The following is a 27,122-nucleotide window of genomic DNA, read 5'->3' as shown; positions in this document are numbered from 1 at the left end:
ATCGTGTTCATTCACAGTACCTTTATTTGGTGATAACACAAACACTTTACTTATATTAAACAATTTGACACATATAGCAGCTGAGAAAATTGTCTGGTATATTGAGCTCCTGGCTAATATTGTCAGACTGATAAATTCAGCAGTTCCCTGTTGGCACCTCCCTTTGCATGCCTTTTGTTGACAGATATTTTTTAAACAATATATTTTGAAAAGTTATTGTACTTCTGTTGTTTTACATATCTTTTTTTCTGTGGACAGTTACCTACAGCCTTTATTTATGACCTTTCCCCTCATTTCTTTGTAGCGATTTATTATCCTCTGATTATGTGGAGATTCATTATGAAGATGGAAAACCACAATATTCAAAGGTATCGTAGAAATCTTTTCTCCTGGTTGAACCGTGAAAATTCACTAGCACATTCACAACAGGCTCTTTAATTTTGTGACTAGCGTTTTGTAAACTCTAGGAAGCTGCCTTTGTGGCATTGTGTCTGAACCACAATTATTGCTTACTTTTTAAATAAAATATGAAGGAAAAGTTTAAAAAATGTGGCCATTTCTTAGGGAACTCACGGTACATTGCCAAGTAGAACAAATGAAATACCTCAGTCTGTTTTGGAGTGATGTGCTTTCCATTCAGTATGGGTAGCATACGAAGGGCTGTGCATTGTTGGTCTCATTGTCTTGCTCTAAATGCAAGTTCAGTTGCATTAGTGCCAAGTGTTGTTTGTATTGTTGGCAAACAATATAATAATTACTGACAGTATTCAAGTGGCAGCAGGGAGCCAGTAAATCAACTTGTAATTCTTCGTGTTTTAGAGGAACTATATTTACTATAGTTACTTTGCCCTTCTCTTCTGTTACATTGAAATGTAACACATTTTGAGTAATACTTGTCATGCCAAGACTCAACAAAGTGACTGTAGTCATCTGGTTTTAGTAACACATGCATCAATGTAAGAGCAAAGAGAAACCGTAAATTGTATGATTCATAGGATTTGCAGCTGAGATATGCCCTGTTTAGTGCTTTATCATATATTGATGTTGCAGATTTTTACCAGTGTTTACCTGCTCCAGTCCTCTGCAAAAATTAAGTAGATGGCTCTTCTTTGTACCTTTTGGGGGGGGGAGAAGTTTGCCAGCAGAGAGCAAAACGTGTTGCAGCACTACTTTTTGCTGGGCTGGAAATGGAACGATGTCTGCTTGGAGCATAACTCTCTTCGCTGCACCTGCAGAAGTCTGTGTTACTGCTGCAGTCTGTAAGGGATGGTACATGTGTGTATGTGTAAAGTGCCGCCAAGTCTCAACAGACTTATGGCGACCCAGGCAAGTGAGAGGCAGAGGTGGTTTTCCATTGCCTTCCTTTCTGCAGAGCCTTCCTTTGGCGGTCTCCCTTCCAAGTATGGTACCGACTCCGCTTAGCTTCCGAGATCTGAAGAGATTGGGCTGTACCATGCTTCCTTCGCTCCCGTAAGGGATGTTACATTCACCAAAACAAAGCATGAGAGAGGGAGAGGCTTTCGGATTGTTTGGATGTTACTTCCTTGTGCAATCTTTTTCTACGTGGAGAGATCATAAGCAAGCCTTGGCCTTGTGTGCCTCCTTCCTCGCTCTACTTATGCAGTGGACCACGCCTGAATCTGGCCATCCTGTGATTATTTGAATATAGGTACAATATTTAGGGGAGTATGGATCAGTGGTAGAGCATCTGCTCAGCATGCAGAAGGTCCCAGGCTCAATCCCCGGGATCTCCAGTTAAATGGACTAGGCAGGTAGGTGATGGGAAAGACACCTGCCTGAGACCCTGGAGAGCCGCTGCCGGTCTGAGTAGGCAATACTGACTTTGATGGACCAAGGGTCTGATTCAGTATAAGGTAGCTTCATGTGTTCATATTCTGGTGAGGTCCTATATTGAAGTAACTGTGGTGTCCTGGTGTAGATGGAAGCTTTTAAGTGTTGTGAGAAAGAAGGGGGGAAGCGTGCAAGCCTTTAGATTCCCAGTCGCTGTATATGAAAAGACCGTGGTGGCAAATGTCAGAATAGTTCATAGTTTCATGCCTTTCTGTCGCTCCGTGGAAAGGCTTAGTGCATACACTTTCTGCAATAATACAGAACAGTTCTTGGCATTTACTCAAAGCCAAAGTAGCCATCAGCTGCATTAGCAGTAGTGCTGCAGTTGCTGAATCATGAGTCCTACTACAGGATTATACAGAATTTTAGACTCAGCAAATGGGCCATTGTGGCATTCTGCAGTAACTTGATCTAGATTTCCTGGAGGATATTTTCAGAGTCAATTGATTAGGAAAGGCAGATAGAACCCTTGAGGTCACATGTTCTATAGCAAGGATCATTACTTTGTGTTCTGAAAACACACAATAGATTAATTTTGTAAAAGATCAAGGAAAGGGCATTCTCAGATACTAGAAAAGAGACAATGCATTCCTAAGCAGAGTTACATTCTTCTGAGCTCAATGACATCAGCAGACTTAGAATGGTATGACTCTGCTTAGGATTGCTCTGATAGTTCTAGATGCATTTGATAATTGCTAGCATTTTTTCCTTCTCTGTTTGTTGAGATTTGAAACTGAGATGACATAATTTAGAAATAGAGGTTATAGGAGTAATAAAATAATATGCATAATTTCTTAGTTGGGCTACAGTCAACGCTTGTGAATATGTAGTCCATGATGTGGATTATTCTTGAAAATACTATTTGTTGATTGAGAGAACTTTTCAGTATTCAGAGAGTCTTCTGACATGTCCAAGGGTGCAGTTAACACATTGTGCCTCTGTTTGGATTTCATAGGGCATGGATGGATAAAGGGACTATTTGTTTGATTTGTCAATCATTTTCTAATTAGGATAGCAATAATTATTTTGGGTTTCCCCTCAGAGGAAATGTTTTTTTGGAGACATTAGTGATGAGTTTTATAAAGCATTTTCACTTCAATAGAAACACATTCTGTTTTTTTCATCCACAGTCAAATTTCTGTATTTTGAATAGCACACTATATTTTTGGAAACTTTTGCGGGGGTCCATAAACCATATATTCAAGTAGTCAATCATCTAGCCACACTATAGGTGTATGGTAGCCTATTGAAAAAAGAATTGCAAAAATCTTAATTTTCTGTTAATTATGTGTTAATTTTCAGGGTGGAGAGCACTGTTACTATCATGGGACTATCAGAGATATCAAAAACTCCAAAGCTGCACTTTCTACATGTAATGGACTCCAGTAAGTGCTGATGGTATTATTAATAGTTAGTGGTGTTTTAACCTGCTAATTTAACCTGTTACCATTGGGTGTCTTAACATTTTTCTCCTTAAAATAAAGTTATTGGTATTGCCAGTAATTTTCTATTCTTAAGCTTGTTTAGAAGTAGTCCCAGCATATATTGGATGACATATTGGTTTAGATCTGGTTGAACATTTCTATAGCCACCAGGATTTCTGCCTTTGGAGTGCAACTTTCTCACATCCCCCTTCTCACTGCAGCCTGGTTTTAAGCAGGCTGGATATGTTTTTCTGATGTTTTGTTAATACAGTGGAGCTGTTGATTGGCACTGTTGTTTTAAAGTATGAGTATGTTTTTATCAAATGTGAGATGATGTATTTTATCATGTTGTGATCTGCCCTGAGCCCATCTTAGTGGGGGAGGGTAGAATATAAATAAATAAATAGGTGATGATGATATGCCCTCCCCCCAGTGTGGCTCCTGGGTGATGTTCAGCAGGCATCTGAGGCTGTAGCAGGAAGGGGAGGGGAGAAAGGTTCTGAAGGCAGAAATTAGAACGAAATCTTTGCACTCACAGAAACATTTAACTGGATCCAGGCCATTAGCAGTGCTGTATTGCTTTGTAGGGAGAAAGTCTCTGATACAAATGCTTGGGGGAAACTTAATGTTTATCAGATACCTACGCTGCAGCAAACAGTGTAAATCATTACTGTCTCTGCTTTGCAAATGACTGGAAATAGCTGGAAACAGGGTTCCAGTCTTGTTTTCTTTTCGTAATGAAGATGGGAGTATTGTTTGCATGGAGAATTGGTAGATGGGAAAAGAGTATTTAACCCTTCCTCCTGCCTACCAGATCTCCCTCTAACACTCCAAGACTAGAAATGAGTTTGGTTTGGGAGTAAAATTGCCTTGGAGGATCAGGAAGTGTTTTGGAGAGCAAGAAGTTTATTCCAGTCCTCCCCTGAAAGTTCTCTTTCTCCCTTATCTTGGCAAATACTGTGTTGGGACCATGTGTTTGATCATGAGATCCCAAAGATAAATAGTATTTTAGTTCTGCTAAACTAGGGATGATGGTGAGCCGAGAGTGTGGGCAGGGTTTCTTCTTCCTCCTAGTAGGAACAAGGAGGAAGAATCCAAGTAATCCTTTAATGCTAGTGGAGATGGGGGGGGGGGACACAGAGTGGCTTAAGTGCAGTTTTCCATTTGCATGCCTCCCTGGTCAGTTGAGCAGAAGCATATGCAAGCACGGAGTTATCTGATATGCCAGTATATTTATAATTCTTGTGGTTTCTATTCAAATAGGTCCCATGCATTATGATCCCTTAAAAACATTCTTAGATAACTGATACTTAAATAACCAGTATTGTCAGTGAGCCACTAAGTGATACCTAGACTGCTCTTCTTAATAGCTGCTACTAATTTTTTTCCTATAATGTTCGACTACCTTACCTGATACCCTTCTGGTCTTAGATGTACCTTGGTCTGATCCAGCAAGGAAGTTTTATGTTCTAGGAGTCAATTTTAAATTGTGCTCCATCCTGCTCATTTTCACTTCTTCAACTAAGTTCTGACTATATCAGTACAGTAATCTCTCCTTTCTTTGGAACGTGTTTCTTTTTAATTTTTATTTATTTAAATCTTTTGTTGCCCGCCTTTCTCCCTTGTGGAACTCAAGGCAGCTTACAATATAAACAAAATATTATAAAAACACAATAAAAACAACATTTTTTTGCAGTCCTAAATAAAACTGCCTTCAACTGCCTCCTGAAGAGCTATAGTGAGGGGCCAGGCACACCTGGGGAGGTTGTTCCATAATTGCTTCTTTAATGTGCTCAACCTCTAATTTATTGTAATCCTTTGTTAGCGTGATTGTATTCCTTTTGCTTTTCTCCCTTGTTATACTGTAGATATTTATGGAGATAATTTATCCACCATGACTATAGCATAAGGTGTTTTCCATCATGCTCTTATGATGCTCCAGTTGCTGTCACTTAAATATTTTAGCCTTAAAACGTACTGGTGGTTCAGCAGATGACAACTTTGGTGCAGATACATTTTATATGTCTTGGTATCTCAATGCTTCTAAGCTGTAGTGCTTTTAATATTTCTTTTTATTTTCTAGTGGCATGTTTGAAGATAATACATATATATACTTCATCGAACCTATGGAGTTAACTCACAGCACAGTAAGTTCACCTATGATAGTGTTTTGGTTTGTTACAGACATGCTTAGAGTTATGAGAATTACGTGCAGCAGCAATAAATGATGCAAACCGACGCCTTTATGGAACAGTGTCTGTATTTGCTTTTGAACATTTTTCTCTTAAATGTTTTTGTGAATCTACTTTGTGTATTTTTTTTGTTTCCTAAAAAAACGCCTAAAGCTTGATACATAACATGTATGTTGTGAATTTAAACATTAGGCCAGTTTTCAGTAGTCCTTAACCACCTGCAATGCTGGCTTGATGTTCAGTGGTGCTAGCCCACATGCTTATTGAATGTTAAGAACAGATTAAGAGCAGCTTTTCAGGTGGAATGAAGGGTGGGGGTTGCACTTCTCTTTCTTTGGATCCAACCCGTTCTCATAAAGTTTTAAAAAAACACATTTGGATTGATTTGTGAAATAGATACAAGTTCAGATCATTATGACAGTGAAGTTTCAAAGGTACCGTTTCTCTGAGTTGGCGTTAAGTCATCCCTCTGTATATTGGTATTAAGGAGTGGCTGTGTCTTAGTGGTAGAGAATCTCCAAGTAAAAAATCCAGGTTGCTGGTGATGTGAACTTCTACCTGAGATCCTGAAGAACTTCTACCAGTCAGAGTAGACAATGCTAACTTTGGTGGACCAAAGGCCTGACTCAGTCTAAGGCAATTCTAATGTTAGAAGTGTCAGTGTGGTGTAGCAGTTAAGAGTGTTGGACTAGTACCTGGGAAATCTGTGTTCAAATCCCCACTCGTGTCACGAAAGCCCTCTGGTGACCTTAGGCCAGTCATACTCTGTCAGCCTCATCTACCTCACAGGGTTGTTGTGAGGATAAAATGGAGGAGAACAGAGTAAACTGCGTTGGGTCCCCATGGGGAGAAAGGCGGGGTATAAATGAAATGAATGAATATTTTCATGCACTAGCTATATATTAGACTATCCTGTGTTTAAATTTGAATCACCACTACAGCAGACCTGTTTTTCTCTCTTGTTACAGAGTAGCGTGGGTAGGCCACATGTCATCCAGAGAATATTAGCAACAAATGCCTCCAAGCAAGTGGAAGACTTTGGTATGACATTATTACTGAAATGCGATGTAAATATTGAAATTATTTTAACTATATTGCATGTTTTAAAATTCAAAAATCAATTGAACTTTTTTGCCCTATCAAATACTAAAAGATATTGATGGAAACATTAATCGGGTTACTGTCCTGTTAGATAACACAAACATGCCCAATTTCCATACAGAACTGTATGGCTGTGATTAAGGTTGATGGTAATGTAAGTTCTTTAGGAAACCCAGAGTATCTTCCTTTAGTAGACTGATAGCGCTCATTTCCCCCCTCAAAAAACTGAATTTTGGACATACTTACAATCAGTCAGAAAGGGGTTTCCCCTATCTTCTTTCTCTTCCTGCACTGACCCCCCCCAAACAAGTTATTGTTGGTCCAAACTTGTATAATTCATCAGCTTAATATCTTGCAATATCATTTAATTTTAATTTTAATCATTTAAAAATTAATTTTTAATTTTATTCAAATGCTTATAATGCTGTTTTGTTGAAATGAATAAACGGTTTGCTTTAGCTGTGTCGTGACTGTCACTTATTCATGGTTAATTAAGGAACTGGCAAAGGTTTCCAGGTTTGTGTTCTTCATATCTCTGAGTTAGGCCCGTCCTTAGTTTATAGTCTGGCGTCTTTAGTTTATAGTCTGGCGGTTGGATTGTGCCCTTCAGTTCCTTTCATTCAATAAAGCACGTTAACAGATGTAGTTGTTTTCACTAGGGAAGCATTACATTAACTTGTACTGTGAAAAAGACTATATTTTATGTCTCTGTGTGTAAAGTGCCGTCAAGTTGCAGCCAACTTATGGCAACCCAGTAGGGTTTTCAAGGCAAGAGATTAACAGAGGTGCAACCCTGGACTTCCCTGGAGGTCTCCCATGCAAATATTAACCAAGGCTGACCCTGCTTAGCTTCTGAGATATAATGAGATCAGGCTAGCCTGGGCCATCCATGTCAGGTTACTGATTTTTATACAACACTTTATTTAAGTTACCCTGTTACTTGTTATGTATACAGTTCAGGTTTTCTGTTTGTAAAGATATATATACTGTTCACCATAGAGCTGAAATTAGATAACTTCATTGCTCTAATTTTATTTTCTATAGATACTGACGCCACTTCTGAATGGCCCTTCCTATCAGAGTTGCAGTGGTTAAGAAGGAGAAGAAGGGCTGTGAGTGTTATGACGTCAGTAATGCTACACCAAATCACAAGATCTCTTTGCTTTTAAATACTTGGGGAACTTTGCAAAAAGTAGCATTATCATACCTTCCCAATCACAGGATTGGTAGTGAAGCTGCTGCTGCCATGTAGCAGTGATGTGGATTTCTGGGGAAACGAGAATCGGAAAATTATCTGGTGTCTTAAATAAAACATGATCTGATTTAGCATGTTTACCATGTTTTTGACTTATATCTAGTAAAGAAGTCTTAAAAATACCTCATGATATTTTTATGTCCCAACAGCAGCCAATACTTGAACTGAAATATTTGATTTGGAGGGGGGAAACCCACATAAATGTGTTTTAAGTGCTTTATTGAGACCAATTCATAGCTTTATGTAGAAACTATTATTGCAATATAACTTGTAAAAATTATAGACAGCATGACATGTACTTCCTTATGTTGTTAACATTAAAAAGGAAGGTGCTGAAAACTGTCAACACACTAATTTTAGCACTCTGAAAGACTTGTGCATGATTTGCCACAGAAATGGTTGTCCACTCATCTATTTCAACAGAATTTAACTCTTGTCCACAGCACCTCATCTCTTGTTAGTTCCATATCAGATTGGTGATTACAATATCCCTTCAAGAATGTGAAATACATATAAATAAGAATTCTAGCTTTGGCGTTGTTCTCGCTCTGAGGAGGAGGGAATCTTGAAAGTCGGGCAATTCCCATCAGTTGAATTAATAAATTATTTTTTAAAAATTGGGATTATTATATGTATTTGTGGTTTTATCCTCCCACCCCTGGTTTACAAATCAGTAAAACATATGTTTTCTTTCACACAATTCATACGGATAATCAACCGAAAAATATTAATGACAGTTTTGAAACTGTCAAGGTTGCCTAACAATGTATTGGCAATAGTATCCTTTCATTTTTGTTAATTTTATAAAATAGTGCATTTTTAGAAATGGAAAAAAATCCACAGAAAAATAAAGTACAGGAAAATTGTCCACCCCACATCTTTGCCAAATAGTGACCAAGAATAGGGGATTGCCTGGTTCTCTTAATGAATGTTCCTCTTACCTCCAGTCGACAAATGGTCAACAGATGTTACATACTGCTGCTGGGAAAACACAAGTATAAGATAAGATTTTAGTATGTTATTTTTAAAGAAGTTTGTTATATTAAAATATCTTTTTTAAAGTATACAGCTATTTTTTTCTTGAATTTATTTGTAATGAATAGGTCACTCCCATACCTGGTATACATGAGAAAAAGTGACAGCAATATTAATGGAATAATTACACTTTCTACCTGTTGCCTGATTCTTTAAATGTTTACATGGAAATAAGTGTTTCTGGGTTCAAATAAATATTCCGTCAAGCAAACTGGCACCGGAGTGTAGCCTTTGTGTATTATTTGTATTTGTTGTTGTTGTTGTTTTAAAAATATGACCTTTCCTGTGTGAGTAATTTTGCTGCAATCAGTTAGTTATACAGTCTGGCAATCTCATGGCAAGATGAATAGAGCATCACCAAATTCATTTTTAAAATATCCAACTGTAGTTTTTAAAATCTTACAGGCACCAGATCGCATATTTCAAGAAATGAAATACTTGGAACTCATGATTGTTAATGATCACAAAATGGTAAGTTTACAGATTTTCTCAATATTGTCTAATTATGTAATTATTACCTAAATATTAAAATATCCTTTCTTTCCAAGTACTAACCGTTGTGAGGGTTGTTAATATAATTTAAGAAATACATACACTTTGCCAAGAAATGGGAATTGTGCATAGCTGTAATCTCCTTTGCAGAATGGTGGACGATAAATGTGATCAGAATCCACCAGGTCACAGGTCAATTCCTTTGTGTTTCTTGTTAAAAGGCTACAAGAAGCAGAACTTGGAAAGGGCGTCTCCCGGAAGCACTGCTGTGCCACAACTAATCAAAGTTGCTGGATTGATGCACCAGTGGACTCTCTCAGAACAGGGGAGCGCCACTCACTTTGGCCAGCTTTGCTTTTAATTTGCTTCCCTCGTTATTTTTTATACTCTTCTGGTATCCGTTTTTTCATGGATCCATATTGATACCTTTTCCCCCCAGGGGCAACATCATTGCCTGAATATTGTGCCAGCAAAATCCATAAGGGGAAGAAATCGGTCAGGCTTTCCCACTCTTGTTACCAAGGCATCCCTTATGGAGCATAGTGGCCCAGAAACTAAACTTCAGATTAGGAGTTCCCTGGTTTGAATGTCTTGAACTCGACAGATGGCTTCCGGCAAAGCACCCTTTCTCATAATAAATGAATTTTTTGTTGGAATATGAGACTGCACATGGCAAGCAGATGGCAATCAGATGTAAAAGATCTATGTGACAGCCAGGTGATTGGTGGTGTCACATGACAGCTCAATGACTGAGCAGAAAAACTGGCTTATACTGGACTGAGCTAGATAGTCCTGGAGACAAGGCAGCCAACAGGTGATTGGCTGAGAGACTATGCCAGATATGTATATAGGTGTGTTATATATGTATTGGGTTGTGGGTTGTGGAGAGTTGATGACCAAGCGGAGCATTCTGTCACTGTGAATAAAAGAGCACTTTTGTACTACGTGCTGAGTCTTCTGTGCTTACTCGCCTGTAGAGCTGCAACGCTTTCTAACATACGCCAACAGGGTTATGGGCCCAGCACGCTTCCGCTGCGCTACATCCTGGAGGTTCTGAGCAGAGGTACTATCTGTGGAACAAGGGCTGTAGTGAGCAGGAGGCGAGTGGATGTCTGAGGTTGAGTCAGACGGAGCAGAGGAGGTGCCCAGCAGGTCTGTCAGCAGCAGTGCGTCTGAGGCGGAGGAGGAGAGCGACACGGAGCAGGAGCAGCAGGGAGCGGGAGAAATTATGGCTCAAGCTGCAATGTCCTTGCTTGTGGAGAAGCTCACTTCTACCAACTACAATGTGTGGGCGTTACGAATGCAACACTACCTTAAAAGAGAGGCACTGTGGATTTATGTCTCCAACCCACCGGATCCTGAGACGCCGCAGGACGTGGTGAAAGATGAGAAGGCACTGGCAAGCATAGTGCTGAGCGTGGCTGACGACCAGCTTGTCCATGTGACGGGAGCTTTGAAAGCGAAAGCAGCCTGGAACTCATTATCACAGGTCTACGTCCAAAAAACAGCTGGCTCTTTGATAGCCATAACGAGACGTTTGTACAGAACTTTTCTTTTGCCGTCAGTTCCTGTGAGAAACCATATAAATGAACTGACTGAATGTTTCCAAATGCTGGAGCAGAGGGGGAAGACTCTACCGGAGGATGATAAAGTTTATATACTCCTGAGCTCTCTGTCTGAGCAGTATAACATGCTAATTACAGCTCTGGAGTCGGTTGAAATTGATAAACTAACTTTACAGTATGTTATTGGAAGAATTTTGGAACATGAAAAGAGATTGCTTGCAAGAAATCCTGAGAAGCCTGCCAAGCCGGAGGGAAACCTGCCAAGCCAGGAGACGCGGAGGTTTGCCGGCGGAGAAAGGAATGCGGAGCAGAGAAAGCCGGGTGATTTACAGCAGCACGTGGCTCTGAGGGTCAGACGTTGCTACATCTGCAAGGCTACAAATCACTTAAAGCGTGACTGCCCAGAAGCAAGGAAGAAAAGCCGAAGGGACCAGTCGTCACGTGAGTTTGTGAGCGGTCAGAAGGCATCATTGGTGCTGACTGAGCACAGTGACACAGCCGGTGTCTGGATTTTAGACTCTGGTGCGTCACAGACCATTTGCCGGCATCAGGAACTTTTAAAAGACACACGGGACTCAAGTTTGCCGCACGTAAGCCTCGCTGATGGAAGGAATTCTGAGGTGACACGTGAGGGGAGTGTGTGGTTCCCAGCTTTGAACTATACATTTAAAAAGGTGCTATGTGTCCCTGAACTAGAGAATAATTTGCTAAGTGTAAGTGCCCTTGACAGGGCTGGATATACTGTAACATTTACAGACAAGGCTTGTAAGATATCCAAAGGTGGGAAAGTGCTTCTTACAGGGAAAATGTGTAATAATGTGTATGTGGTAGAAAATAGGCATGTGGAGGCAAAAATGATAACTAATAAGAGCCCCCATGACAATTGCATACATCTGCTACATAGAAGGTTGGCTCATGCAAATTATGAGACCATAAAGAAAACGCTAGCCTTACTGGGGAAGGAAAAAGTTAAAGAGTGTGGGAACTACCTGGATTGTGAGGTATGCAAAAGTTCCAAATCTAAGGCTTACCCAGTGGCTAAGCATAGTGAGAGACTCTCAGACACTGCATTAAAGGTAGTGCATGCAGATGTAATAGGCCCCTACAGGGAGAGTCACTCAGGTAACCATTACGCGTTGATTCTGGTGGATGATTGCACCAGATTCTCATGGGTGTATCCTTTGAAAAAGAAGTCACAGGTGTTTGAAACATTTAAGTATTGGGCCAAAAGAGTGCAGAAACAACTTAAATGTACCTTGGATTCTCTCCAAACAGATTTTGGGGGAGAATTCATGTCAAATGAGTTTAAGAAATGGTTACAGGTGCAAGGTGTGAGGCACAGAGTTGCCAACGTGGCGGTGCCAGCAGAAAATGGTGTTGCTGAACGACATGGGGGAATGCTACAAACAAAAATGTATTCCATGTTGCAGGATGCAGGGTTGCCAATGACATACTGGGCAGAAGCAATAAAGGCCGCCTCCTATGTTTCCAACAGGATCTGGACCAGGTCCATACAAGACATACCTTATAGGGTTTTGTACCAGAGGGATCCTAGCTTAGGTTACCTCAGAGTGTTTGGTACAAAAGCCTGGGTTGATGTGCCAATATCCAAGAGAAGGAAAGGAGGAGCGAGAGCTAAAAAACTAACCTTCCTTGGGTATCAGTCTGGCATGAAATCATACAGGTTTGCTGATGAACATAATTCTCTCAGCTACAGCAGAGCTGCGAATTTTTGTGAGGGTAATAACTGGGCCAGAATTCATGGACAGGAGGAGCCAAAAGAAATTGGGCTACCATTGACAGATCTCTCACAGGATGCAGATGGGGTGAAGCAGGAGGGGTCTCCTCAAAGGGCTTCATCGCCAAGGGCTGAAGAGGGGAGACAGATTCCTAGGGTGTCAAGCAGGAGCACTAAAGGAATTCCCCCGGAGAGGTATGGTTTTAAGACCACTGATGTAAATCATGTACAAGTCAAAGAACCAAAGAGCTTTCAGGAGGTAATGGCTTTGGAAAGCAGGGAAAAGGAGGCCTGGCTAGAAGCCATGCAAACTGAGTTTGATTCCCTGAAAGAGAATAAGGTATTCTCTGTAACAAAACTGCCAGCTCAAAGAAAAGCCATAGGGTGCAGATGGCTTTACAAAGTCAAACAGTGTCCAGAAGGGAAGATACTCCGTAAGGCCAGGCTTGTGGCTAAGGGTTATTCCCAAGTTGAAGGGCAAGACTTTGATGAATTATTTGCTCCCACTGTGAAGGCTGATACTATAAGAGCTGCATTGTGTAAAGCTGTCAGAGATAACATGTTAGTGCACCATTTTGATTTCACCACTGCATATCTGAATGCAACAATAAGTGAAGAAATATATATGGAGCAGATCCCTGGGTTTGAATGCAAGGGTAAACAAGGAGTATTAAAATTGCATAAGGCTCTGTATGGATTAAAGCAGAGTGCACGTGCATGGTCCCAATGCATTAGTGAAGCATTGGCAAATCTTGGGTTTAAGCAAGGTGTTGCTGATCCTTGTATGTTTACCAAATGTGTAAAGGGCTCTGACTGTGTTGTATTTTTATATGTTGATGATCTTTGTTTGTTGTGTCATACAAAAGAACAACTAAACTGGTTTAAGGAGGCAACTGGAAAACTGTTTAAAATGAAGCATCTTGGTGACATTCAAAATTATCTGGGGGTAGAAATTACCAGGAACCCAGAAGGATATTTTGAATTGTGCCAGGAGAAAAAGATTGAACAGCTCCTAGAAAAATTTAAAATGACAGAGGCCAAAAGCACTGAGACTCCCATGACAACAGGGTATGTGAAAGAGGTGGATGATAAGGTATTCCATGATAAAAATCAATACCAATCGTTGGTGGGTTCATTGTTATATCTGTCATGTTGGACAAGACCAGACATTTGTATGGCAGTACATTTGCTTTGCCAGAAATGTGCATGTCCATACATGAAAGACTGGAATGCAGCAAAAAGGGTGCTGCGATACTTAAAAGGCTCAGCTTCAGCCAGGTTGTGTTTAAAGGCTGATGCAGAGGAAACAATCACAGTGTATAGTGACTCCAGTTGGGGGGAAAGAGAAGAAGGAAAGTCTACCACTGGGTACGTGTTATTTCTACATGGGGCACTGGTTATGTGGAAGTCTTTAAAACAGACTCATGTAGCTACCAGCACATGTGAGGCAGAATATTCTGCATTAAGCGACAGTGAGATTCAGCTGGAATGGCTGTGTCAACTGGCTAAAGACCTAAATCTTGAATATGAAATGCCTGTAAGTGTTTACTGTGATAATACTGCAGCACAGCAATTGGCTGGGTATCAAGGTATAAGAACAAGAAGTAAACACATCACAATAAGATACCAAAATGTCAGGGAAGCGGTAAACAATGGTTTAATGGTTCTGAAACATTGTGCTTCAAATGTAAATATTGCTGACGTTTTCACCAAATGTTTGTCTACTGAAAAGTTTGAACTATTTAGAAGCAAATTGGGGCTTGCAATGTCAGTCTAGGAGGAGTGTTGGAATATGAGACTGCACATGGCAAGCAGATGGCAATCAGATGTAAAAGATCTATGTGACAGCCAGGTGATTGGTGGTGTCACATGACAGCTCAATGACTGAGCAGAAAAACTGGCTTATACTGGACTGAGCTAGATAGTCCTGGAGACAAGGCAGCCAACAGGTGATTGGCTGAGAGACTATGCCAGATATGTATATAGGTGTGTTATATATGTATTGGGTTGTGGGTTGTGGAGAGTTGATGACCAAGCGGAGCATTCTGTCACTGTGAATAAAAGAGCACTTTTGTACTACGTGCTGAGTCTTCTGTGCTTACTCGCCTGTAGAGCTGCAACGCTTTCTAACATACGCCAACATTTTTTGCAATCCTGCAATTTTTATTGTAGAAATTGTTGTTTAATTGAATTGATGGTTTTAGAAACGTGGCTGTTGTTGGACCAATTGTTAATATAGCTATGAGTCCTTTTGAATCTATTTTAATAATCTTGAGCCTTTTGCTTACAAATTAGGTAAGTATTAGTAGTCCAAAAACCAGTAGAAGGATATACCTTTAAATTTGCCTTTAGGCAAGGAGAGATGCTGCTCCTGGCAGCATAGTTTCGCACTGTGATGTTTGATTTTTTTTTCCTTCTAGAGGAGAGAAGGAAATCCCTGTCCGGCTTTTGATTTTGGGCGGTGGCAGCACTCTCCTTGCCTGAAGTGCAGGATAAGGAGAGGCTCGAAAGATGGTCTTTGAGGCATGTTGCTTGTATTTGTTTTCTGGACCAGTGGCCCCTGTAGATGTCAGGATGTTTCTTTCAATGTAATATCTCATGAACCAGGGCTTGTAGCGCAAAGGCTTGCTATTTTGCAATGTTTTAAACTTCTAGGTGGTTCAGGAAAAGCATTATTCCAGTTGAAGCTGAGAAAGGGATGACTGACAGCAAACTCCAAATGGGGTTGCGATCAACAATTAAATAACTTTCAGTTGAAAGTGATGATTCAGGACAATTGTTGCATTTAAAAGCAGCAAAAGATTTCACCCTATTTTTGTGCCATTAATTTTAGTGAAATTCATCTATGTTAATATTTCAAAAAGAAAGGTATTTTTGGTTGTTTTCTAGCAGATGTTTTGCTGATGCCTTCTGGCAGTGCAAAGAACAGATGTTTATTGTGATGTTTTTCTTTTTAGTTCAAAAAACATCGATCATCTCATGCTTACATAAACAACTTTGCGAAGTCTGTGGTAAATCTTGTAGATGCTGTAAGTATTACCGTGATCAATGCTTCTAATAACATTTTATTTAGCATATGTGTTTGCTGATACGAAGATGAAAACAGGCGTTAAAGTAACACTTCTTAAACTTTACAGCTCTTTAGATAAAGAAATTCTGTTATGGTTTCTTATCTTTAGGACGGCACTAGCATAGATTGCAGGAAGAAAATCAGTGTTCTTGAAACAAATTTTATGCAGTGGAAACAAGAACTAAAATGACTATTTTATGCTTGACATATTGTAAATAAGTAACAGAAAAGTGAAGCTCAGTGAAATACTGCATAAGAGATTTCATGTTTCAGCATAGGCCCTCAAGGCATGCCAGGGAGAAGAGATTTCTTCTGTCCACCCGCTTCTCTTGCATACATGCACACAATCTCTCTCTTGCTCACTTACAGCGGTCTCCTGCACATATATACATGTGTGTTTGTGTTTCCCTTCCACCCCCATCTCATTAACCAGTAGTCAGTGGGACTGGGGAAAGAATGGGGAGAGGGACTGGACAGGCACAATGGCGTACAGCTGCTGTGTTACCTCCTGCCAGTTCACCCCTGTCTCCACACCTTCAAGGTAGGCAAGTGGTCGACAGTGTTGTTTTATGTAAAACAACAAAATATTCTGATGTGAAAAGATAAAAAAGCTTTAGGTGGGATTCAACCAGCTGTTGGGGACAATTTGGCCAGTTCCCCTCATTATTTCAGCCCCCTCCCCATGTGGCTTTTGTCCATGCATGCCCCATGATCCAAAACACCCAAAATATTGGGTGACACCATTAAATTTCTGAGTGCCATGGAGACCTGATACCTGGGATTTTCAAGCCCTGAGCTTTGTGGCATTAAGTTTGCTGAAGGAAAGCATGTCCACTGGTCATTTACCCTCTGACAACAAACTGTCCTCTCTTGGCAGTGCCGGGAGCTAGCCCCTTTATGCGACCCACTGCTCCTGCTGTCCCTGTCGCTAGAGATCTTTAACAGCACTGGCAAACCGCCTAATTTTGGGCTGTCAGTGTCTACTTGTGGACCCTGAGATTTCATTTACCTATAGTGATAAGTGAGGCACAATTGCTGTCCTGAGCGTGGTGTAGTGGTTAAGAGCAGTGGTTTGGAGTGGTGGACTCTGATCTGGAGAACCAGGTTTGATTCCCCACTCCTCGACATGAGCGGCGGAGGCTAATCTGGTGAACTGAATTTGTTTCCCCATTCCTACACACGAAGCCTGCTGGGTGACCTTGGGCTAGTCACGCTCTCTCAGTCCCACCTACCTCTTAGGGTGTCTGTTGTGGGGAGAGAAAGGGAAGGTGATTGTAGGCCGGTTTGAGTCTCCCTTAACTGGTAGAGAAAGTCAGCATATTTTAAAAACCAACTCTTCTTGATGTATTCCACATTTCCACGGCACATTTACAGTTATTTCCCACAGTGCAATGAGATTATGTATTTATTTTAAAAAAATATTTATATCCCTGCCTTTCTCCAGAGTGACATTGTGAAAGCAACTTAATTTAAAAATGTAAACATATATACAATGTTAAAAAGCAATCTAAAAATACCTTACACCCCCACACGCAGGGTATTATCCCTCTGTTCATACTTAGGCTCCCTAAGACATCTCTGGAATAGTTCTGTTTTACATCCTCACTGGAAACTCAGGAGGGTGGGAGCCCCCCTGACCTCTTCCGGCAGGCTGTTACATTGTACCCAGTTTATGACCGAAAGTTAATGAGATGGTATACGTATGTGTATACGTGTGCAAATATCTGCATGGGTCCTCCGAATGTGTAAATGAGCAAGACACTTTGTTATTTCTCTATGACCAGATTTAATGTAAAGCTTTGATTTAATGAAAACTTTCTACTGCTTTTTAAGTAATTTAAGAGGTATACTGGCTAATTCTAAACCCATGTTTCCCTCTTCCTTTACCCCTTTTGTCCTTCCACTGACTAATTGGCTAATTGTGCATGTTTGACCCAGTGTTCTACTCCTGTGCCTGTCCTGTCTCTGCCCTCAGATTTACAAGGAGCAACTGAACACCCGGGTGGTTTTGGTTGCTGTTGAAACCTGGTCAGACAGGGATCGTATCACTGTTCGCCCCGACCCAAGGCAGATGCTTCATGAGTTCTCCCGATACCGACAGCAGTACATCAAACAGCATGCCGACGCTGTTCACCTTCTCTCGTATGTATTGTTAGCTTTAACATTTATGTATGTTGCATCTTTTTCTGAAGGTCTCTACTGCACACTCTCTCTTTTATTTATTTATTTTTTTAAATGCTGCCTCTCCAGGAACCAGCCCCAGGCAGTTTACAAAATAAAAACAGAACAATAAAAGGTGTCAACTAAACCCCAGTCGAGCATAAAAGCATAGATCAAAAAACCAGACCACTGACAGCTTCAAATAACAGTTTCCAGACTAAAACAGTGTTAAAATTATCTACTTATTTCTACCTAGAGAGATCTCAAATCCTGCTTATGGCTATGTGGGGTTTTTTTTGCCGATAAGTCACAGCTGACTTATGACGACCCCATAGGGTTTCCAAGGCAAGAGATGTCTGGAGGTGGTTTGCCATTGCCTGCTTCCGCGTCATGACCCTAGTATTCCTTGGAGGTTTCCCATCCAAATACTAACTAGGGCCGGCCCTGCTTAACTTCTGAGATCTGACAAGATCAGGCTAGGATGGAGTTGTACAGGTCAGGGCACAGCTATTGCTTAACTTCTGAGATCTGACAAGATCAGGCTAGGATGGAGTTGTACAGGTCAGGGCACAGTCATTGCAAAAATACAAAAATCATAATAGAGAAAAGCTACAAAATATATTTCAGTCTAGCAAATGTTTGTATCTTCGTTTTATTTCAAAACAGAACAGAGTATTTATTTATTTAACATATTTATGTGGCTTTTTCTCCTGGAACACAGAACTCACAGCATCATACAAATGTTACATTCATAGAAAATCTCAGAGAATCACTCAAAATACTGCATCAAAATATCAATTGCTCACAGCCCTATTATTACAAAAGACAAAATTGGGAGAAAATACAATATCAGCAAGACGCCTAAAGAGACAAAAAATAGAAAAGCTGGAAGACCGTAGCCTCTTCCTTCCCAGTCTCAGGTAGCAGGTCTTTGTAGTGTTTCTAGGCAAGGGTGGAGGTCTGCAGGAGGAGTTAGGACCAGGCAATCTGCAGGCCAAGATGGTATTAGGAAAAAATGTTGAAGATGGAAGATGGTAAACAGTATACAGTTGTAGGTAGTTTACAAGTATAGCCACACAGTCCATGTAGATGGGATCAGCAAAACTGGGCCTGGAGCAAATGATGTGTTTTATTTTCACAGCTGCCAATGGGATTTCCTTGTTCCTGGAGCAGTAACGTTTATTGACATACCAGAATGGCAAATAGCAGCCTGTCCTTGGGCACCAGCTTCAGCGAAGGGAGAGGAGTCTCAGTCAGACCCTCTGTTGTGGGGAATCTACAAGGAGTTATGCCCTCAGTTGTTAGCGTGTTGAAAGGGGGTGGCGAGCTACAAAGTGACAGATGGCATGGAATCCTGCAGATATAGCAGAGACTCTCTTAAGGAAGACATGACACAGTCTCACAAGGTTCATTGGCAATGGCAGAAAGACTGTGCTACAATGGAAGCAGGTGGGAAACAGCATGGCTGGCTAGGAAAACTAGGAACTGGGCCCTTTTTTCATTGTTCCCCTTCTAATTGTGAATTTGCTTTACTCAGAGCCCCACCTTCCAAATGAACGAATTGCAGGGGTGGAGGAATAGACCCAGTTGACCCTTGTTGACCATTTTTGTAGATTAATGGAGCTGTGATAATTTATTCTCTTACGAATAGTAGTGATAGTAATATTAATTGATGTGCTGTATGTAGAGATCTTACAGGCATTTGAGAGACGATACTACAATCCACTGTATGAAGAAATCTTTTATTATTACTTGATTTATCTTATTTCTTAAGGAATGTGACGTTTCATTACAAAAGGAGTAGTCTGAGTTATTTTGGAGGAATTTGTTCTGTGACCCGAGGTGTTGGTGTCAATGAGGTAACATTTCTCTTTTGATGGTTATGGAGGGTAGTAAAAACATTCTCTGCCTTTTTAAAGGGTACTTCTCGTAGGGTTTTTAAAATTCCAAAATTTTATTCATAGGCGTATCACAAGACCGTAACCTGAAAGATAATTGATTAAAATTATTTGCACCTTTTTCTTGACGCTACTGCAGCTTAGCATAGTTTAATGAAGGCTTATTAGAAATATGTTCCTCAGTAGCAAAATAAATAAATAATAATAATATTTAAGCACATCAAAATTGCCACACCACAAACAAATTTGCCTTTCATATGCATCCTACATCATGGATATTTTCAGAGCTGTTGCCTAGGATATCCAGTATTTTGCCAGCCCTTTCCTTCGTGGCCCCTTGTAGTTCAATTCTCGTAAAAGTGAAGAGAGAGTTCTCCTTGAAGGGGAAAGCGGCGCTTTTGTAACTAATACCTCCTTTCAGTCTTAGGGCACTTCTAAGCATCACTTCCGATAGTAATGGTATAGCAAAACTTGAAGTGAGAGGGCAATTACCTCCACAAAGGAGGTACCTAACTGAGGTGGGCCTTTGGTGCTACTAGTCCTAGCTTGGCATAATGGTTGGTGTGCAGCCTGTGCTGATTCTGCTCATCAGTGCACTGGTCATTTGTATACCTTTCTGAAAAAATACAAGAAACCTTTGTGCAGAAATGTCCTTTGACCATAGTTGTGAATTGAAAGCTTAACGTCAAATTCATAAGCCACCATAGAAGTTATTTGTATTATGGATTTAAACTTAATTTGATTTGCCGTTAAAATTGACACATCCAAATTCTCCTTAAGAGAAATGTAAAAATGCTGTTCTTTCTGATACTGTTGTTTTGGATTTTGAGAAAACAATTCTTCTAGTAGGCTGATAAAGCTCAGCTCATGGACCTTTGCACCATAGCTAAGGAAACTAGATTCATATATTTTCCTTGAAATTGAGAATACAAATGCTTCCATTTTGTTACTGTACAGTGTACATGTTGTGAAAGTTTACAAGGCTGCACTCTTCAACTTGGAAGTAAAACTTGATTCAGATTAGTATGATTTATTTCCAACTAAGTATGTTTTATGATCAGGGTCAAATGCCACACAGAATAAATAGTAAAACAGAAGCTTTGCACTGTAAATTTCAGTAATCTTTAGTAGTTTTATGTTTCTGTTTCAAACAGTATGGTCTTCCCTGGGCAATGGCACAAGAACTGTCCCAAAGTCTGGCTCAGAATTTAGGAATACAGTGGGAGCCAGGAGCCAGAAAACCAAGTATGTCGCTTTCTTCTGTTCTCTTATTTAGATTGAGTTTACAAAGCTTATATATAATTTAATTTTTGAGATAATAATTTTGTATCAAACCAATATGTGATCAATATACTTAATTCTTAACACGGCCCCATCTGTGAATACATAAATCCAGAGACTGGAGCCATGAATAGACAAGGCAGGTCTTTGTGCAAACCTGAGAAAATCCCCAGGTTTGCAGAAAAAACAGAAGCAAAAGTAAATATCCGCAAGGCTTGGGGAGGGGCTATTTCCAGGGCTATTTTGATCTCCCAGTCCACCTCTGCTTCCCTTACTCCTGCCCTGGAGGGAGGTCTCATTGGGGCCCAGCCTGGCAGCAACCAGCAAGCCACCATGTGATTTCCATGACATGTCCAGGCCTGATAACATCCACCTAAGAACTTGCTGCTATGCTACAGCAACCACTGCATGGCTTGCTTGGGCAGCACACTACCATGCATATTGCACAACTCGCCCATGTCTGGCAGTAGCTACCAGATAACTTGATGCCACGCAACTTGCCTAGGCCCAGCAACTGCCACCTCACAACTTGTCTGACTTGGTTGGGCCCAGCAGTGGCTGCCATGAAACTCACCTGAGTGACTTGCTGCTGCATGACTTCAGTAACTTGATTGGACCTTAGCAAGAGGCTGCCATGGGGAAGGAAGAAGGGAAAGCTGGGAGCCAGTGTGGTGTACTCAAGGGCCAAACTAGGATCTGGGAGACTCAGATCCTGGGTGATTTTGGAATAGTCATACACTTTCAGCCTAATGTACCTTCAGAGTGGCCATGAGGATTAAACGGGGGAGAGGAGAACGATGCAAGATGGGAACCTCATTGGGGAGAAAGGCGAGGTATAAGTGAGGTAAATAATAAAGCTGGAGATGGGGGGGCGCATAAAGATAGGTTTGGTAGGTGGGCAGAACCAGAAACGGGAGAGGATATTGGAGGTGCTGAGAGGAAGGAAAAAGGAAATAGTGTGGGGAGGGGGATATCGGGAAAATGAGGTGTCCCCACCTTTCCTTGTGGGTTCCCTGCTTGTAATAATGCGGAACCTAGATCCATGTGGATTAGAGCAGACAATACTGACCCTTGATGGACCAAGGGTCTGATTCAGTATAAGGCATCTTCATGTGTTCATGGATTGATAGATCCAGAGAATGGAGCCAGGCTGAAAAAGAGGGATTTTTTCTGCAGACCTGGTATACTACCCAGATTTACCAAGAATATGGGGGAAATGAGGGGGAGTTAATCCCCCCCCCCAGAGAGGAACATTGGGCTTTTAGCCTGAGTCTAAGATTTTCTATGGAACGTAATTATGATTAGAATAGGATATACTGACATTTGCTCCAGTGCAAGGCCACAAAAGTTAGCATTACTTTGTCATGGGTTTGAGGCATGGTAGTGCAGAAAGGTATTGTGAGGGGGTCTTTTTACCTTTATATTAGAGTCTACTTATGTAGATAAAAAGAAGGGAATCTAATTTATATCTTCAGAATCTATGATGATTTTGCATATGGCCTGGGATAGTCAAAACCATGTGAAGAATTAAGTTTTGGGATGATAGCATAGTGACTTCAATATGCATCCTGAGGAAAGAGAGTTCAGGTAGCCAGAAAAAAATGTAGTGATATTTGCAGAAATGTCCTGTGTCTTAAAGTAAACTGTTCCCATGTAGCCTCCCCTGCTAGGGATGCTTCCATAATTCAATATTGTGGGGACAAAGTTCCCTATTAGCCCTCCTCCCTTTATATGAATGGTTTTTGTTGTTGTTGCTTGTTATATTTTAACTTCTTCTCTTCATTTTTTGTGTGTTTTTGTTGAGAAGAATGTGACTGCACAGAATCCTGGGGTGGATGCATCATGGAGGAAACAGGGTATGCTATAATGATCAGTACTTGAGGGTTATATTCTGTGTATAAGAATTAAGGAGCCCACATTTGGACTAATAACCAGGGTGCATATACAAATACAGTAATACTGAACCTTATCCCCAAATAAATTAATGACTGCATACGTCCTTTTTCTGTTTTCTTAGTTTGAAAAGGGGTACTTCATTTCTGGATGGGAAAGAACTGCTGTTTTCAATACCAACATTTTTTGCATGTAAAAAGAATTAAAAGAAAACTATAAGTATCACAGTCCACTATAAACCACATATACTATAGATAGTTTCATTATAGTGTTGCATTGTAAAATACTTCAAAAATCAAGTATTAATTTTGTACATCTCTAGAGAATACAAAATATTTCACACAGTTTACAGTGCAATGCATATCTGTTTGTATATATATTTTAGTAGAGGTCAGATTCGGCTTTTGTTTTGGAAAATTGCTTGCAAAGATGCTAGAGATCTGTTCTACAAATGGAAAAATCATTCAGTCAGAATCTAGTCAATTAATCAACAGGCGGAAATCAAAGATGGCAGATTGCTTTATTTATGTGGTTTATCACTTCAGAATGAAAGTTTAAAGTTGCATCTATTAAATAAATGATGAGGAAAGTTTTGTGTATAATTTTGTGTATTAAGTGATGCCAGTTCAGGGTGATTATACATATAGAGCTCAAGCTTGATTAGTGTAAAACCAAAGCAGTGTTTTGATGATGTGTGCAAAATTAGTGGATTGTTACATTCTTCAGTGCCTTACCATGAAGCACATTTCTTAATCTTTGTTGTTTTTAGGGTCTACCACCCCAGAAAATTCTCAAAGTGCAGCATTGCAGAATACAAGGATTTTTTACTTCGAGGGGGAGGTTCCTGTCTTTTCAACAGGCCAACAAAGGTAGGGCAGAACTATATATTAAGTGTGGTTCTGTGACTCTTTATCCTGAGGGCGTCCTTATGAGGGAAAGCAGCTGTATATGGTTCCAGATTGAGTGGCAAACCGGTCAAGAGGAGATGCTGTTTAACCCTTTCCTTCCCAGCTTCTTGAAGGTAGCAGTTATAAGGCTGGCTCCTCCTTCATATCCTTGTTAGGGTGGAAGCCTGGCCCCGCAGCCCTCACATGCCCCACTCTTGCTGTCCTGCTGCTCAGCTGTTTGGCGGCATCGTCGTGTCCCTCTTTCCCTGGCCGGTCCTTCCCTGCCACACCGGCTGCGTCCTGGGTTGTGGGGCCTGGCTCCGTGGATTATGCGGCGTCTGGCCAGCCAGGCAGGCTGGCAGAGGGGACGGGTGCCTCTTTCCCTCTCCAGCCCTGATCTGACGCTCCAGCTGCTTCCCGGGTCATGGTGTTTGGCTTGCCGGCTCCTGTGGCATCCAGTTGGCCCGGAAGGATGGGTGGAGAACTGAGTAACTCTTCTCCCTATCTCTTTGTGCCCTTCTTTCCCAGTGTTCAAATGTCCACTCTGCCGAGGAAGTTTGCTGGGTGACCTTGGGGGATGTCACTCTCTCAGCCTAATCTACTTCACAGGGTCATTGTGAGGATAAAATGGAGGAGAGGAGAATGGCTCAAGGCACATTAAGTCCTCATTGGGGAGAATGGTGTAAATGGAGTAAATAATTAAATACTCTGTTCCAAAAGTCCTAGTTCAGCTGTACCAGCACATTCCTTCTCTGTTCTAGGAAAGGGCTTGAGCGGTGCCAGCAACTCATCCTGTTTATCAGCATTGATTCAGTAGTGGCACTGAGGCTGGAGTGAATGTGAGCCATTTTATCTGCAAAATGCTTTGCCATTGTGTCACAGAGGGTATGGCTACTGTTCCATTGACTTAAGTAGGTTCCTTGCCATTTGAGAGAGTTCTGCAGGAGGGCTATAAAGGTAGAGAAATAGTCTTTTTCTTTGCCTTTCATTCTACCATCTTGGCCGTTGCCATAGTTCAAAAGATGATCTTGTGTCTAGATGACGTTCATTTTATTGTGTGTTCCTTGCACAGTTGCGGACGTCTGTGGGTTGTGTGTATGATCATTCAGCTGCAATTTTAGAAGAAATAGAAACATCCATATGGATTTTTAAATGATCCTTTGTGCATTTGCCTTTTTCAGTTGTTTGATACCACTGAGTGTGGAAATGGGTATGTGGAACCGGGAGAGGACTGTGACTGTGGATACCAAATGGTAAGTTCCGGGGGTTTTTTACACACACAAAACCAACTATTGCTTCCCATTCATATACTAAGCTGTCTCTTAGAAGGAGTGCTTCAAGAATAATTTTGTTAAGGTGTTTTGTTACTCATAAGGCTCGTGCTGTGTAGTGGAACTACAGTAGCTAAGTAATAGATTCAGAGGGCTTATTATAAACCTCCTTCAATGAAAACCTTGGAAAACAATTTCCATCAGAAATAATATAATAAAGAAGAAAAGTTTAGTTTTCCAGCTTAGACTTTACTTTAGCACAAGGGAAGTCGTATATGAAAATGGATTCTTGTTTTTTATTGTTATGCTGGTCAATGACTGTATTTAATAAACTTTAACTATGAAAATGGATGAACCTTCCCTAAAGGAGAATTGGGAGACATTTTGGCTAGGTCCCCAAACCGTTGTTTTAACCACAAAATAAGAAATTTGACACCCAGGCTTTTGTTTAGAAACTAGGGAATGCTGATATAAGAAGAGAGATTTGTCAGAGTCATAGATTCCCCTACTTAATATATTCTTAGAGACTAGTATTTCAAGCACTTGGGATCTTCCTCCCTAAATAAAGTCTTTCTTGCTTCTTCTAAAATATTCAGCATGTAAGGTTTCATGCACTGGTGTGTTTTGCAGTACCATCCATTAATCTTTTTATATGATTGTGCCACTTTATTTTGATTCTGGATATTCATACGTTATGTGTTTTCTTCAGGATTGCCATGAAAACTGCTGTAAGAAATGCTCACTTTCTAATGGAGCTCATTGCAGTGATGGCCCATGTTGTAATGAAACCTGCCTTGTGAGTTTTTTCTAGTTGTTAATCTTTCTACTACCAAGCTTCTTTTTCTGTGGTGGTGGGGAATATCTTACAATAACATAATCAATGGGAGAATATCTGTTCCCACATTTTTTCCTCCTTGGGTGAGAATGAGTTGGGGTAAGGGGGTTTGATTCTGAGCAGGCAAGTGGCAAGAAGGAAAGAAGTTAAGATAAGCAACTTCTGAAGTCACTTTTCAGTGTTAAAAATTCAAGGGAAAGTAGTATGCCGTTGCATGCAATGTGTACTTTTGTCCTCTGTGATTTTCTCCAATAAAGTAAAAATGTATAATGATAAAATTAGACTATTGTACACTTTAAGAAGTGGTTTTGTACACTAAAACAGGCATGATCTCTCTCCAAAAATGGATTTTAAAGATTTCAGTTTGCATAATTTCTTAGTCTGCAAGACCCCTAATTCTCACCATGCAGATTTTGTAAAAGTGTTCCCTCCTGTTTTGCCTTACTCTATGTTTGCAGATTTGCTCAAATAATGGAATTTACTGGTTTGGATCCCACTGAAAATTGCCACAGCCAAGCAATTGGTTGCCTTCCCACACATGCCCAATTGTCCCTTGAATAAGGCCCAGGAATTATATGAATAGGAAGTTGGTATGAAAATTGCTCTCCCTTCCATCATTAGAAACATTAGGCAGGATCCAACCCACTATCTATAACTTTTGTCCTTTTTTAAAAAGAGTCTCTTTGTGGTCAAGTTTCCTGCCGACCATTTCCACTAATGGAAACTTTGCACCCCATTATAATATATTGTTGGACTAGGAATTGGAGAGAAACATTTCTTTTAGTGATACAGAATAAGTAGACAGACAGATCTTTAAACTGTGTTTCTTAAATCTGTATTTTATTAAATATATGGTCCCAATGCAGTATACATTATTTGGTACTAACTTTTAATATGGAGTGTATAAAGCTCGAACGTTAAAACTTGGTGTGTGGGGGGGAGCCCTTTGTCCTGAGAAGTACTTTTTTTAAAGAGCAGCCTAAAATGCTTGAACTCTATTTATGGGCCCGTCATCATGTTTCCTAACTAAATCTTTGGCCTGTAGTTTTTTGCACGAGGCATTGAATGTCGCTACGCTGTGAATGAGTGTGATATTGCAGAGATCTGCACTGGAGACTCTGGCCAGGTAATTAAATTCTTTTAATGTATTCCAGATTTTGTAGAACAGTACAGG

The 27,122-nt window shown here is 40.5% G+C and overlaps 1 protein-coding gene across 2 annotated transcripts in view; it reads left to right on the top strand.

Moving 5' to 3' along the window:
- The window catches only part of ADAM23 (ADAM metallopeptidase domain 23), a 77,277-nt gene that overhangs the window by 19,680 nt on the left and 30,475 nt on the right, over window positions 1–27,122 (top strand). For both annotated transcript variants that reach the window (XM_056861632.1, XM_056861633.1), the window contains exons 4-18: window positions 305–368; window positions 3,154–3,236; window positions 5,359–5,422; window positions 6,436–6,508; window positions 7,613–7,680; window positions 9,264–9,329; window positions 15,611–15,682; window positions 17,699–17,865; window positions 19,658–19,742; window positions 20,936–21,026; window positions 22,870–22,918; window positions 23,725–23,824; window positions 25,024–25,095; window positions 25,823–25,909; window positions 26,994–27,074. In XM_056861632.1, the coding sequence (XP_056717610.1) occupies window positions 305–368; window positions 3,154–3,236; window positions 5,359–5,422; window positions 6,436–6,508; window positions 7,613–7,680; window positions 9,264–9,329; window positions 15,611–15,682; window positions 17,699–17,865; window positions 19,658–19,742; window positions 20,936–21,026; window positions 22,870–22,918; window positions 23,725–23,824; window positions 25,024–25,095; window positions 25,823–25,909; window positions 26,994–27,074 (1,222 nt within the window). The remainder of the gene's footprint in view (window positions 1–304; window positions 369–3,153; window positions 3,237–5,358; window positions 5,423–6,435; window positions 6,509–7,612; window positions 7,681–9,263; window positions 9,330–15,610; window positions 15,683–17,698; window positions 17,866–19,657; window positions 19,743–20,935; window positions 21,027–22,869; window positions 22,919–23,724; window positions 23,825–25,023; window positions 25,096–25,822; window positions 25,910–26,993; window positions 27,075–27,122) is intronic.

The sequence above is a fragment of the Euleptes europaea genome, chromosome 15 (genome assembly GCF_029931775.1).
Source record: "Euleptes europaea isolate rEulEur1 chromosome 15, rEulEur1.hap1, whole genome shotgun sequence".
NCBI lineage: Eukaryota > Metazoa > Chordata > Lepidosauria > Squamata > Sphaerodactylidae > Euleptes > Euleptes europaea.
This window is presented reverse-complemented; position numbering and strand designations above follow the sequence as displayed.